This window comes from Nannospalax galili, unplaced genomic scaffold, assembly GCF_000622305.1.
Source record: "Nannospalax galili isolate Female #2095 unplaced genomic scaffold, S.galili_v1.0 scaffold212, whole genome shotgun sequence".
NCBI classification, from domain to species: domain Eukaryota; kingdom Metazoa; phylum Chordata; class Mammalia; order Rodentia; family Spalacidae; genus Nannospalax; species Nannospalax galili.
The window spans coordinates 1,228,279-1,243,139 of NW_008333884.1; the positions used below are offsets into that span (position 1 = coordinate 1,228,279).

A 14,861-nucleotide genomic window follows, 5' to 3' on the forward strand; every position below is an offset into this window, starting at 1 on the left:
AAAGGGAAACCTTTCTAAAAAAAAAAAAAAAAAAAAAAAAAAAAAAAAAAGTATCCAAACCATACAGCATTTCTGCCTGCATTCTTTTTTTTCATAGAAAGTTATTTTATTAACAGTATGCTTTCTTATATTTAAGATCTATTTATTATGTTATTTTTACAAGTAACAAAGCCCCTCCATCTTTTTCCAGGTGAATATACACTAATATAAAAAGCTGCTGATTTTGCACACTGCTTACCCCACCTACTCCCACAAGGGCCACTAGAAAGTTGTGGCCTATGTAGCTGAAGTAGCCGTACTTCCTCTTCTGCTCAGTCTGAAAGCAGCACTCAGTCGTTCTCTTGCTGATTTGTTTTCAGCTCAAGAAAACTATTAGCTTGTGGGCATCTTCTCCAGTGGAAAGGTCTAAAAAGTCCTTGGGCAATCAATAGCTCAGATAAGGGCTGGGCTATACTGTAACTTCACTGTTTGTGCAACGGAAAGCTGGAGAATCCTGCTCCTGAGCATCTCCTTCACTGAAGTCACCTTTTAGGTTTATCTCAGATGTCAGCTCTTCCCAAGTAAACAGCAGTGAGTCTGTGACTTCACCAAATGGATTAAAGTCAATCAACCACTCCTTCTCCCTACTGTCTCTGTATATATCGAATACAAAGTCTTCATCTAAGAATTTATACTTGTATGTGTTTCTTGAAAAAGCCTTGTATGCATCTGCAAATTTTTTCTTTTTGTTTAGAAATGTGATCATAGTATTGTGTGTAGTCCCTTTGAGAAATACCAATGAGCTTGTTTTCCTTGAAAAACATCAGAATTCAGCCCCAGGAATTAATTCACACCATTTTTGGAAGACAAGCTCATATTCCATACAAGGGTCTGGAGAATCAGCAGTACAATGAATGAATGGTTGAGTGAAATCATGAGTGATGAAATCAGAACCCTCGAAAAGCAGGAAGATGTCACTGAGAGTCTTACACTTGAGAGAACTATTCATTGCTACCAATATGCATCCCTTGGAGCATTCTAGTTAAGTTTAGGAGAGACACTGCACCCCCAGCAAATTGATAGCTTCCTTGCACATGAGTGTTGAACTCAGGAAACTCTGATGCCCTAAGTGTGGCTGTGTTCTCATCATCAGTCCACTGTATTTCTTCTGCTTCATTATCACTACCTGGCTGAGAATGTGTTGATGGATCTTCCCTTCCTGAAGCCACCAGAGTTCCATCATCAGGTAAGTAATCTTTCACATTCTGAGGAAGTGGAAGAATGACACTCTTGATAGTAAGGCTTTGGAAGAAGGGATACCACTCAGAGAACTGACAGTGCTGCATATGCTCCTTCTTCATCCTCCAGCTGTCAGGTCATCCACCTCTGCCTGAATTCTAATTTTCTCTCTGCTTTCCTCACTCTGGTCAGGATCTAAGACCCCACACTAAATCACTCCAATGGAGATGCTTTACATGCTCCTTGGGCTGTGAGACTGAATGTATGCCAAGGCACTTTTTCACATTGATGCCTTCCTTGGCCCACTCAGGCTATAGCTCCCTATGCTGAGCTGACCCCTACCTGAAATCTTTGGAATCTTACTTTGCTTGGGCTGATTTCTCATGTTGGACTTCCTTTCCACATGGATACACTCTTCATCTTGTTCGGTTGGTAACTCCCTAGACTATGTGGATTCCCTCTTCACTACTCAGTATTAAAAATCCAAATGGGGCTTTGAAATACCAACCTAGACTATCTCTCTCTAGAGTCACCCTCTTCATCTATGTGGGCTGCAGTTTGCTCTTCTATATGGGTATTGTCCTCACCCTGCTCAGGCTCTGAGCAAGCCACACATGCACAGATGCCTTCCTTAACACATATTGAGGAGAGAAGCAACTTAAAAAGAAAAGGACACTTACCTTATCTGTTAGTTACTTTTCTTTTCTGGAACAGAATACCTGACAAAAGAAACTTAAGATAGGGTTTATTTTGGCTTGTAGTTTGAGGCTCCAGTTAATCGTGGTGGAGAAAGTAATGACAGACAAGTGAGGCAGCTGGTCACACTGCATCCACAGTCAGAAAGCAAAGAGGGTGAATGCTGGTGCTCAGCTCACTTTCTCTTTTTGCTTCACTCAGGAAATCTTGCTCAAAGAATTAGCCACCCACATTTAGAGTGCATCTTTCCACCTCAGTTAACACAATCTAAACTCTCCTTCATAACCATTCCCAGAAATTTGCTACCAAGGTAAATCTTCATCCTGTCAAGTTAGCAATCATTATAAACCATCACACTCTATGACTTGATAATTCATAATAAACATCAAAAGGCTTGCATAGCAAAATATTGAAAATAACTGAAACATACACTATAGGAGAATAAATAATCAATAGTATTATATTGACATAATAAACACAATGGTTAAGATGAATGAGTCACAGCTACAGATGCAACATGATGACTATGGTAGTACAGAAACTGGAAAATCAAGTCCTGGAACTGGAGAGATGGTTTGGTGATTAAGAGCACTTGCTGTTCATGCAGAGGACTGGAGTTGAGTTCCCAGAACCCACACTGAATGACATAACCACCTATAACTCCAACTCCAGGGAATCTTATGTCCTCTACTGACTGCCATGGGCACCCAGAAGCATGTGTATATACAAACATGCAGACATATACATATAAGTAAAAATAAAATAATCTTTTTAATATACCTTATTGTATTTTTGTGCATTTCATATAATATGCAAATTTAGACTCCCTTCCCTATCCCTGCTACCCCATACCCCCTCCCCACCAGGTCTCATGCATTTTGTCATATATGTTAAGTCCATTCATACCCAGATGTTTCTTGGTGCAAGTTCATCCACTGGAGTCTAGTCAGCCTATCTAGAGTCACTTCCTTAAAGAATATCTACTCTCCCTCACCCCACAATAATCAGTTGCCAATAGTTCCTCAGCTAGGGTTGGGACCTGCTGCCCATTTCCCCTGTTCTATGCTAGGTTTTTGTCTGATTAAGTCTGCATGGGTCTTGTGCATGCTGCCACCATTGTTGCAAGTTCAAATGAGCAAGTCCCCAGAGACCTGAAAGCCTGTTTCCTATGTTCATGCACCAAATTTGGCTCTTAAATCTTTCCACCCCCTCTTCCACAATGGTCCCTGAGCCATGGGTGGGTGAAGTTTAATATAGGAGTCCTATCCAGGGACATGTACTCTGCAATCTCTTATTCTCTAAAACTTGGCCAGTTGTGGCCTTCTGTGTACATCTCACTCTGTTGTATAAGGAAGCTTTGCTGGGGAGAGTTGAGGGATGCATTTGTATTCTTTCTGCCCTCCCCTGTTCTGCTATGTTCCATGAGCCTCCGGTGTAGAGGTTCCAATGTAGATGTGTCACTTGGGGCTCAAACATATATTCTCTGTGTGTGATCAGTTGTGGAACTCTGTAATAGTCTCCATCTGTTGCAAAAAGAAGCTTCTTTGATAAGTGGTGTACAGTATATTTGTCTGTAAATATAAGGATCCATATTTGGCATACAGTAAGAAATTTCATTTGTCTAGAGGTATGACAGAGATAGGGTTTTCTCTAGGATCTATGACCTCTCCAACTATATTTACAGTGCCACCCCTGAGCTCCCTCCCATTGAGAGGGTTTTAAGTCCAATTAGCTAGCTGTTGATTACCCCCTAGGTAAAAGTGCCACTACTACACCAACAGAGATAGTTTTCTGTGCCAGTCACTATGGTTATTTGGCTTTACAGCTAGGTTGAACCATTGATTGACTTTCTCCCTTATCAGCTTATATAGTATCCTCTAGAACTATGAGAGCTAGTCTTCAGGGAGGAGGCTTCCAGGTCAGTTCCAGCTGCATTGCTCCAAGTCCTGTGTCTGAAGTTTGTCCTGTCTTCAACAATAGGATCTTACCTTCAAGTTCTGGGAAGTAATCAAGGACTGTGGCAATAGCCTGTTATTTTTGGAGTCTCTTAGACTACCTGACCAACAACTCAAAGAGAGGTTTCTCCTGTCTGGCACTGTTTCTTGTTATATAGCCTTCAGGTATACACATACACTCATGTTCAGATATTATATGTGTATTTTTCAGGAGGGGGGTGAATTAATATATTTCCCTCTAGCTTTTTACACTGCCTAAGCTTTATTTATCTCTCCTCTCTTGCTCTCCCTGTCTAACCACCCTCCTCCCTCCCCAGTTTAAGTACCCCCATTTTCCGCTTGATAATACTTGTCTCCTATTATCCCTCCTCTCCTGAGTTCCTTCTTCTCCTTTATCCCCATGTTTCCTTGTATGTTCTTCCCTCCTCCCTTCCTAGTTGAATGCCCCCATTTTCCCCATTTCCCCCTTGGTAACATCTTACTATTCCCCCTCTCTCAAGCTCTTTCTTTCCCTTTAACTCTGTAGTTCCTTTTCATTTCCATTTTCCTGGCTCCTGCTGTTACATCAGGATATATGCTCATATAAGGGATTGGTGCTAAGATCCAAAAATGAGGAAGAACATATGTTGCTTGCTTTTCTGAGTCTGTGTTACTTCACTTAGTATAACAGTTTCTAGTTCCATCCGTTTACCTGCAAATTTCATGATTTTGTCTTTCCTTAAGGCTGAGTAGAACTCCATTGTGTAAATGTACTACATCTTCATTATCCATTTGTCAGTTGAGGGACATTTAGATTGTTTCCATTTCTTAGCTATTGTGAAAAGAGCAGCAACAAACATGGATATACAGGTATCTCTACAGTAGGATGAGTCCTTTGGGTATATGCCAAAGAGTGGTATAACCAGATCATATGGTAGATTCATTTTTAGTTTCTTAAGTGTTCTTCACACTACTTTCCATGGTGGTTGCATGAGTTTGCATTCCCACCAACAGTGAATGAACATTCCCTTTCTCTACATCCTTGTCAGTATTTGGTGTCTTTTGTTCTCTTGATCTTAACCAGTTTTCAAGTTTTTCTAAAATTGACCACATACTAGGCCATAAAACAAACCTTAAAAATTACAAAAAAGTTGAAATAATTCCATCATTCTATCAGACCGCAGTGCAATAAAGCTTGTAATCAACGGCAAAAGAAGCCCTAGTAACTATACAAACTCATGGAGATTAAACAACACACTGGGTCAAAGAAGAAATTTAGAAAGAAATAAAAGTATTCCTGGAATTAAACAGAAAGGATACTACAACACAACAAAACCTCTGGGACACTTTAAAAGCAGTACTAAAAGAAAAGTTTATAGCACTAATTGCTTACATTTAAAAAATCAGAAAGAGTACATACAACTGACTTAACAGTACAACTCAAGACTCTGGAAAGGCAAGAATAAACCAAACCCAAAGCTAAGAGATGAGAGGAAATAACAAAAATCAGAGCAAGAAATGAAATAAAAACAAAGAAAACAATACAAAGAATCAATGAATCTAAGAGCTGGTTCTTTGAAAAGTTAAACAAGATAGAGTGACCCTTAGCCCAGTTAACCAAAAGAAAGAAATAAGCAAATCCAAATTAACAAAATCAGAGATGAAAGGGGACACTCCACACAGACACCAAAAAAATCCAGAACATTAGGCAAATACTTTAAAAACCTATACTCTATTAAATTTGAAAATCTAAAAGAAATGAATGAATTTCTAAATTCATAGAAATCACCAAAGTTAAAATCTTTTTTTAAAAAGAAAAGCTGCCTTCATGACATCCCCTTATTTCAGATTTTCACAGTGTCACTTGAAGCTTCAGAGTCAGGGTCTTACTTTCTTCAAAAAATAAAGAAAATAACCCCCAAGTTAACCCTTCCCCAATCCCTCTAGTTTCTCATCCAATGCCAGGTTGCATGATCAGGTCCCACCCCTGGGGTTTTTTTGTCCATCTGTTGATCAATTAGAGTAGATAACATGAACCAGTTCTGGAACTGCTACTAGGAGGAACACATAAGCTCTTCACTACAATCACAAGGCAGGAAAGAAAGTGGTAACTCAATTCATCCCTGGTGCCAGGCCTCCAAAATTGAAAGAACTTGGCACAACTGGAGCACTGAATCTGTATCCTCCATGCTTCTCAATCATTTTGGACTCGTGAACTGCTCTTTTTTGATCAGACAGAGTTTCTATGTCTTGTAACTGTTTTCTTTGTTCTTCTCTAAGACCATGAGTCATGAAAAGGCAAATACTGGGCCAAGTACATGCCTTTAATCCCAGCACTTGAAAGGCAGAAGCAGGTAGATCTTTGTGAGATCAAGGCTAGCCTGATCTACATAACAAGTTTCAGGTCAGCTGGAGTTACTGGGAGACCCTGCCTCGAAAAGGGGGGGGGGGGGCAAGTACTAGAAAACTACCTATGGTTGACAACATTGTCTAATGTTTACAACCAGATAAAATTAAACTACATAACGTTTAGAAATATACATGTGTAACACAGACACTGTTACATAACTGTGACACTGTTGGGAAAAGAAAAACCAAGGGAAAGATAAAATCAAAATTCACATAAAAGATGCAGGAGGCAAGGGATAGGAAAGGGCAGAACAGCGTGAAAGATGAAAGTTCCTGATAGTGTTCAGGTTTGATATTAGATTCATTATCGTACAATTGAAAAATGAAGGAGAGGAGTAGTGTGCTTATCTAGCATTTGTGAGACTCTGGGTTTACTCCTCAACACTGTAAAAAATAAATAAAAGAGGTGTGGGTGCAGAAATATGCAAGTCTTGGTCAGGAACTATGAGTAGACTAGGAATACTGGAGCAAATTATTCTAGGGTACTAAGGGCAGATAGGATTTGAAATGAGGCTAGATTCCAATAGAACTTTGAACAGGGAAATTGCATAATGCAAGCTTTGTACGTTTGGGGGTTAGTTTGGTTTAGTATTTTGAGAGAGATAAGATCTCCTCACACAGCTCAGGCTGTTTTCAAGCTCACGATCTTCCTGCCTCGGCCTACTAGTCCCAGGATTACAAGCTCGGGTATCAAGCCCAGTCCGTGTGTGTTTCAATCTTGAAGATCGAACCCAGGGCATTGTGAATGTTAGGCAAGTGCACTGCCACTGAGCCAACATCCCAACCCAACAAGTTGTTTTAATTGAGTTTTACAAACATGTATTGAGCATTTACTATTGGTAAATCAGTGATAAAGTGATGAAAGCTGGTTTGGGGTTATAAAAGAAAGAATGGAAAGTAGTGACCACAGGATATAGTGCCAGAGAGAAACAGGGTAGGACATGGAAGACAAAATGTAGGAATGAATCACAGTGAATGCTAGGATTCCACCAAGCTGAGTGGTAGAATTAAAACAAAAACATAGGTGATACTGGGCTCAGAAATACCTTTAAATATGCCCCGTTTCCCATAGAACACAGTTGTTAAAGGCTTCAGCCTTCTGTAAGAGAAAAATGAAAAAATTTCCATAGAGTCATGAACTTTTTGTCAGTTCTCTGTTTTCCACTTGTGTCTTTTAGCTAAACTACACATCCAGTTTCCAGAGCCACACCCTGGTCATGAGGTAAAATTGTCTTCAAAACAATTTCAAAAATACATAGAATTGGTTGTATCTGAACTCAGGGGCAATGAAGATCAAGTTCTGGATAGTGTTGTGGAATTTCTCGTGAATTCTTTGGTGAGGAGCCATACTGAAGGTCTGAGGAATTGTGCAAGACAGAAATGGCTACATCAAATCCAGTATGCTGCAGAGACAAGTGGGGTGTCCCTGGAGCCAGTGTACACTGAGACCTTCAAGGCCCTCATGCAGGTATGCTTTCTAAAATAATGTAGATAAGAGAAAAACCTTTCTCACAGTAGGTGATATTCAGTGACTACATAGGAGGAACACATATCATTTGCTTGAAAAATCACTGGATGCTGCTAAAAAAAAAAAAACAACAAACCACTGAGTGGTGTTTAGATTATTTTATTCATTATGCTACATTACAAATAATCCAAAGCCCGAGTGAGGGGTTGGGGATGTAGCTCAGTTGGTGCTTGCCTAGGCTACATGAAGTCCTGGGTTTGATCCTCAGCTCTGCATAAACCAAGTGTGGTAGCATATGCCTGTAATGTCAGCACTCAGGAGACATAGAAGCAAGAGGATCAGAAATTCAAAGTCATCCTCAGGTATATACTGAGTTTGAAGCCACACTGGGCTCCATGAAATGCTACAGTGTCCAAAAAACTAGCAAGTGAGATAAAGTTGGAATGATTGTTTGCAAGACAGAATCAGAGAGGAAAGGCATAAAGGAAAGGTCCTAAGAAGTCTTGGGACTTATAATTTCATGTGTTCTAAGAGTCAAATAAGCCAAGACTAGATAATAGAATAATAATGAAAACATCACTAAGGAGATATGCAAGCCATGCAAGCTGCATTTAGTTTGCATAGTGTTTGGGGAACTATTTAACCATAAAATAATTTTAATTAGCTGGGCGTGGTAGCACACGCCTTTAATCCCAGCACTCAGGAGGCAGAGGCAGGCAGATCTCTGTGAGTTCAAGGCCAGCCTGGTGTACATAGTGAGTTCCAGGACAGCTGGGGCTACAGGGAGACCCTGTCTCAAAAAGACCAAAAAAATAAAAATAATAATTTTAATTAAAAGGGTCATTTTATTATTTGAGGGGAGGCATGCAATGGTACATGTTTGGAACTAGAAAAAAACAATCCAAGAATTCATATGGAACCATAAAAGACTACAAATAGCCAAAGCAATCCTAGGGAGTAAGAAAACAGTTCAAAGTATCACAATACCTAACATCAAATTATACTATAGAGATAAAGTGATAGATGAGGACAGCTTGGTACTGGCAAAAAAGCAGACAGGTAAAACAAATGGAATAGAATAGAGGGCCCAGAAATAAAACAATAAAACTGTGCCCACCTAATTCTTGGCAAAGGAGGCAAAAGCAGGCATTGAAAAACAGACAGCCTATTCAATAAACAGTGTTGACAAAACTGAATTTCCACCTGTAGAAAAATGAAATTAGATTCACAACTTTCACCTTATACAAAATTCAATTCAAAAATCAATCAAATATATTAATTTAAGCTGGATATGGTGGTACTCAACTTTAATCCCAGCACTCAAGAGACAGAGGCAGGCAGATCTCTGTGAGGTCAAGGCCAGCCTGGACTACTGTATTAGTCAGGGTTCTCCAAAGAAACAGAACTGGTAGAATGAATATATATGTTTAGAGATTTATCAGCTTAGCTCACAGGATAGTCCGAGTAGTCCAACAATGGCTGCACCACATTGGAGAGTCTGAGAATCCAGAGTCGCTCAGTCCATGAGGCTGCATGTCTCAGTAGTCCCAATCTGATGCTTAAGGTCTGACGAATTCCAAAAGATCAGCTAGTCTTCAGTCTACATCAGCAAGACAAACTCACCAGCGAGAGAGAAGGCAAGCAGCAAGAAGCCAGGCGTTCTCCTCTGCCATGGCCTTTTATACCGGCTGCCATCAGAAGGTAACACCCACATTTAGGGTGTGTCTTCCAGCTTCAGATGATCCAATCAAGAAGATCTCTCTCATTTCAGTTAATCCCAGATCCAGTCAAGTTGACACCCAGGATCAGTCATCACAACTATGTAGCCAGTTCCAGGCCAGCTGGGGCTACAGAGAAACACTGTCTCCAAAAAACAGATACTAATTTAAAACCTGAAACTCTGAAACTCCTAGATGAAAATATAGGGCATACTCAGGACATCGGGGTAGGCAAGAACTTTGTGAGTAGATAATCAATAGCACAGGAACTAGCCCCAAATACCAGCAGATGTGACTACATGAAATTTAAAAGTTTCTACAGAGTTTCAGTAGAGCACTCAGACAACCCACAGAATGGGAGAAATTCTTTACCATCTATACATCAGACAAGGGGCTAATATCCAGACTATACAAAGAACTGAAAAAATTAAATACCCAGAAAATAAAATTACCAATCAACAAATGGGCTAATGAATTGAATAGACAGTTTTCAGAAAAATTAATGCAAGTGTCCAAAAACTACTTTAAAAACTGTTCAACATCCCTGATCATAAGGGAAATTCAAATTAAAACTACTTTGACATGCCACCTTACCCTAGTGAGAATGTCTATTATCAAGAAATCTGACAATAAATGTTGGAGAGGATGTAGAAAAAGATTCACTGCTGGTGGGAAATCAGCTACCATATGATCCAACTATCTCACTTCTGGGCATATACCCAGAGAACTCCTTATCTTGCTATAGAGATATTCATACCCCCAATTTTTTGCTATTCTAGTCACTGTAGCAAGAAAATAGAACCAACTAGTTGTCTATCGACAGATGAATGGATAATGAAAATCTGGTACATGTATATGAATATTATTCAGCTCTAGAGAAAAATTAATTAAAATATTTACAGAAAAATTGACAATGTATAATATTGTGAGGTCACCCAATCTTAGAAAGTTAAAAAAAAAATCACATTGTCCTTCAGATATGGCTCCTAGCCTATAATGTATACATGAATAAACAAATGCATGTGTAGGTCTACTATGATATTTAAAATCAAGAACATGAAAGGTTAATTTGCAAAGAAAAAGAACATAGTTTTGTCTTTTTTCTAAAGGATGTGTGTATTCAACTTTCTACATATTGAAGTGGCAGGAATCATTTCTGTATTTCCTAAGCGTCAAACAAGTATTGTCTCTTTGAGGCAGTGGTTGTAAGAGTTGGGTTTCCTTTTTGATTCCATAAACCAATAGTGCAGCAGAAATTGGACATGACTGGACACTGATTTGTTGAATATTCTGAATGGCATAATACCATTATTGTTCTTGATAAGTACATTTTATTTTATTACAATTTAAAATTTTTCTAATAAAACTTTTAAAATGAAAAAAAATTAAATTAAAAATAGAATTACTGGGGCTGGAGAGATGGCTCAGCAGTTAAGAGCACTGACTGCTCTTGCAGACGACCTGGGTTCGATCCCCAGCACCCACATGGCAGCTACGAACTGTCCTTAACTCCAGTTTCAGGGGAATCTGAAGCCCTCTTCTGACCTCCATGGCACTGCACAACATGACGCACTCACATACATGCAGGCAATACACATACAATAAAAATAATAAATAAAATATTTCAAAAAATGAATTACTGTGTAATATCACTCCTGAGCATATGCTCAAAGAATTCTGTCCTACCACAGATGCTTGCACACCTATGTTTATTGCTGCATTATTCATAATAAAAAGGAAATTAATTCAGCCTAGATGTTCACTAATAGAAGAATGGATAATGAAAATGTGATATATAGAGAGAGATATATTGATATAAATACAATGGAATTTTACTTCACTGTAAAGAAAAATGAAATTATGAAGTTTGCAGGAAAATTGATGAATCTGGAAACTATTGTACTAAGTGAGGTGATCCAGACTCAGACAAAAACCACATTCTTTCCCAGATACAGATCCTAATTTTTAATTTATGCTTATATATTTATAAATTGATGTGTATATGCATATAAAGGGGTGTGAGAGTAGGTATAGAATATAAACCACATAAGAGGCCACAAGAAGAGAACAAGAGGTGTTGAAAAGGGAGCAAGAGAAGGCAGCAGGTAACATAGGACACAAAAGCAAAAAGGAGGATACTGGGGGTGAGAAACAAATTTTGTTTGAAAAATTCCATCATGAAACCTAATTCCATATACGCTGATTTTAAAAAAGAAAATCTGCAGTATTAGTCTCTAAGGAGCCCTTTCCTAAAAAGTTCTTGCTCAAATCCAAACTGCTAAGAATTCTTTGAGAGCTTTTTTAAAAATCATATTCACATATTTAGATGGTCAGCCTTTTCCTCACTGCCCATGAAGGGTAATATCTACATCATTTATTCAGGACAGTGAATTATTGGTGCTAGATTTCCAAACTGGCTAAAAAAGGGATTGGGGAGTTCTATAGCTACTAACAAATACACAGCCAGAAACATTTTTGCCACAGGATGCTGAGGCACATGGAAATAAGAAGATCAGTGCTCACATTTCCCTCTTAGAAGAAAACTTACTACTGCCAGATAGAGGGAACGTGCTCTTGAGGAATGTGGCTTGTACCCTTGATGATGCTCCATTTGTACTGAACAAAGTACTTTACAGAGATATGGAGGGAATCAGGTGAGAACTTGTTGAATACTTGTCATCTTTCTTCTTTTCTTTCTTTCTGTTTTTTATTTACTTGTTTTTTGAGATAAAGTCTCATGTAGTTGAGGCTGGCCTCAAACTCACTATGTAATCAAGACTGGCCTTGAAGTCCTGATCCTCTTGCCTATGCTTTCCAAGTGCTGGGATTACAGGCATGTATCATCATGCCTGGTTCTGGTTTCATCTTTCTAAAACAATATTTCCCCTTCTGAATTAAATTGGCATTTGAATCCTAATGAGTTGCTTGAGTGACTAGTGATTCTAGAGTGGGATCTCATGGGTTTCTAGTCCTAGATGATTTTACCAGATCATTTCTAGAACTCACTCTGGAAATGATACACCATGTAGGGACTCAGCTTTACAATATCAGTTCAATAAGTTATATCTCCTGTATCTGGCACATATATGTATGTGTGTGTGTATATATATATATATATATTTCCTCTGGCTTTTTTTTTTTTTTGGTCTTTTTGAGACAGGGTCTCCCTGTAGCCCCAGCTGTCCTGGAACTCACTATGTAGACCAGGCTGGCCTTGAACTCACAGAGATCCGCCTGCCTCTGCCTCCTGAGTGCTGGGATTAAAGGCATGTGCACCACACCCAGCTGTTTCCTCTGTTTTATATATATACATCCTCTGTCAAGATCTAAGGTTGATATTTTACTTCTGATTTTCTTTTGCGGTGCTGGAGATTGAACTGAACACCTCACATATGTCAGGCAAGCCCTCTACCTTTGAGCTACACTTCTAGCCCTAAGATTATAAATTTTTCCTTTAAGTCAGACCCTCCAAACTGGTGGTGTTATCTGATCTATTTCTATATATAATGCTTATTTTGTTTCCTCTATGGTTTAATCTAAAGCCTTTGGCTTTTTCTGATCTTTTTATCCCTTTTCATCAGCTTTACAGTAGTTGATGAAGGCAAGCCAATCCATGTCCCCCAAGTTCAGCACCATGGGAACATCTTCTTCTGGAACAATTCCCGCAATAAGAATGAGCACAATGGGTCTTTCCTGGCTCTACCTCTTCAGGATGCATATATGAGGATCTTTGGGGTCCTGGCAGTTGACACTCTTCGAGATCCCCAGGAAATAAACATATTTCTACCACACGAGATCAGATTCTATCAGGTAAATTGTAGATGTCCTCATGAGCAATAGCCTCTCCTCTAGGTCTTCAAAAGTAAAACCTGAAACCACATAAGGAGAATAAAGCTGTGTATATAGACAATGTCATCATCCCATTCCCTGTATGCATTGTCTTTTTGAGAGGTTCCTCATTACTTATAGAATGAACTCTCAACCTCAGTTAGACATCCATGCCTCAGCCTCTCCGGGAATATTGTTAATATGTGTCTCATAGTACTAAGCCTAGGAAAAGAAATGGATGTTTTGGAACAGAAATCTAATGATTAAACCACTGAGGTACAAAATAAGAATGAACATTTAGAAGGTTGTGCTGGTTAACTTGAACTGTCAACTTACCACAACCTAGGATCACCTAGGAAAAGCGTCTTAATAAGGAATTGTGTAGATCAGGTCAGCTGTGAGTATGTCTATAGGAGATTGTCTCGATTGTTATTTGGTGTAGGAAGACCCAATCCATTGTGGGCACCACCATTTCCTAGGCAGGGTGTCCTGAACAGCATAAGAGAAGAGACTGGGACTGGAGAGATGGTTCAGCAGTTAAGAACACTGGTTGTTCTTGCAGAAGACCCAGGTTCAAATCCCATCCCACCCATATGGCAGCTAACAGCTGTCCATAACTCCAGTCCCAGGGGATCTGACAGCCTCTTCTGACCTCTGCAGGCATTGCATGACACAGGTGCACTTACCTACATGCAGGCGATACCAACATACACATAAAATAAAAATAAATAAAATATTTTTTTAAAAAAAAAGAGAGAGAAGAGAAAACTAGATAAGAGCAAGCAACAAGTCAGCAAGGATCCATGTGTCACTTTCTCTCTGCTTTTGACTGTAGATGTGATGCTTTAGGTCCATGCTTTGACTTCCCTCCAATAATAGACTGTGACCTGGAATTGTAAGACAAATGAAACTCTTCTTCCCTAAGTTGCTTTTTTGTCAGAAAATGAAACTAGGACTAAGGAATGTGTTTGCGTTTTACTAGTAACACTCCCTATAAAGTCCCTTTGTCACCATCCTCAGGCCTCTTGGGGTAAGTCTGTAGTGCAGCCCTCCCCGCTTTGACTCCCCAAGCCACATTTACCCTTCCATCTCCCCCGCTGTTCTATACTCCTAATTTGGGCCCTGCGCCATTCCTAGTCTTGGGGCCCCAGACACCTGGGTAACCAATACTGCTTCCTGATCCTTCTCACCCAGACCAACTCAGTCCCTTTCTTGGGCTCCAGGAGCACTGCTTCTGGTCCTGGCCCCACCCTCACCTCTCTCTGCTTCCCTGGGCCTGCACCACCAGCTAACTCTCCTAGCCTGCACTACCATCCTCAGGCCTCTTGGGGTAAGTCTATAGCGCAACTCTACGCACCGGGACTCCCTAAGCCACATTCACCCTTCAATCCCCCCCACACCCACCCCGCTGTTCTATACTCCTAGCTTGGGCCCTGTGCCATTCATAGTCTTGGAGCCCCAGACACCTGGGGAACCAATACTGCTTCCTGATCCTTCTCACCCAGACCAACTCAGTCCCTTTCTTGGGCTCCAGGAGCACTGCTTCTGGTCCTGGCCCCGCCCTCACCTCTCTCTGCTTCCCTGGGCCTG

At 39.9% G+C, this 14,861-nt stretch overlaps 1 protein-coding gene and 1 pseudogene across 1 annotated transcript in view; one reads left to right on the forward strand and one right to left on the reverse strand.

Moving 5' to 3' along the window:
• Efcab5 (EF-hand calcium binding domain 5) overlaps window positions 1–14,861 on the forward strand; it is a 134,958-nt gene that overhangs the window by 90,657 nt on the left and 29,440 nt on the right. The window contains exons 15-17 of the mRNA XM_029561475.1: window positions 7,436–7,725; window positions 11,928–12,097; window positions 13,025–13,253. Of these exons, the coding sequence (XP_029417335.1) occupies window positions 7,436–7,725; window positions 11,928–12,097; window positions 13,025–13,253 (689 nt within the window). The remainder of the gene's footprint in view (window positions 1–7,435; window positions 7,726–11,927; window positions 12,098–13,024; window positions 13,254–14,861) is intronic.
• LOC103730484 lies at window positions 330–1,340 on the reverse strand (annotated as a pseudogene).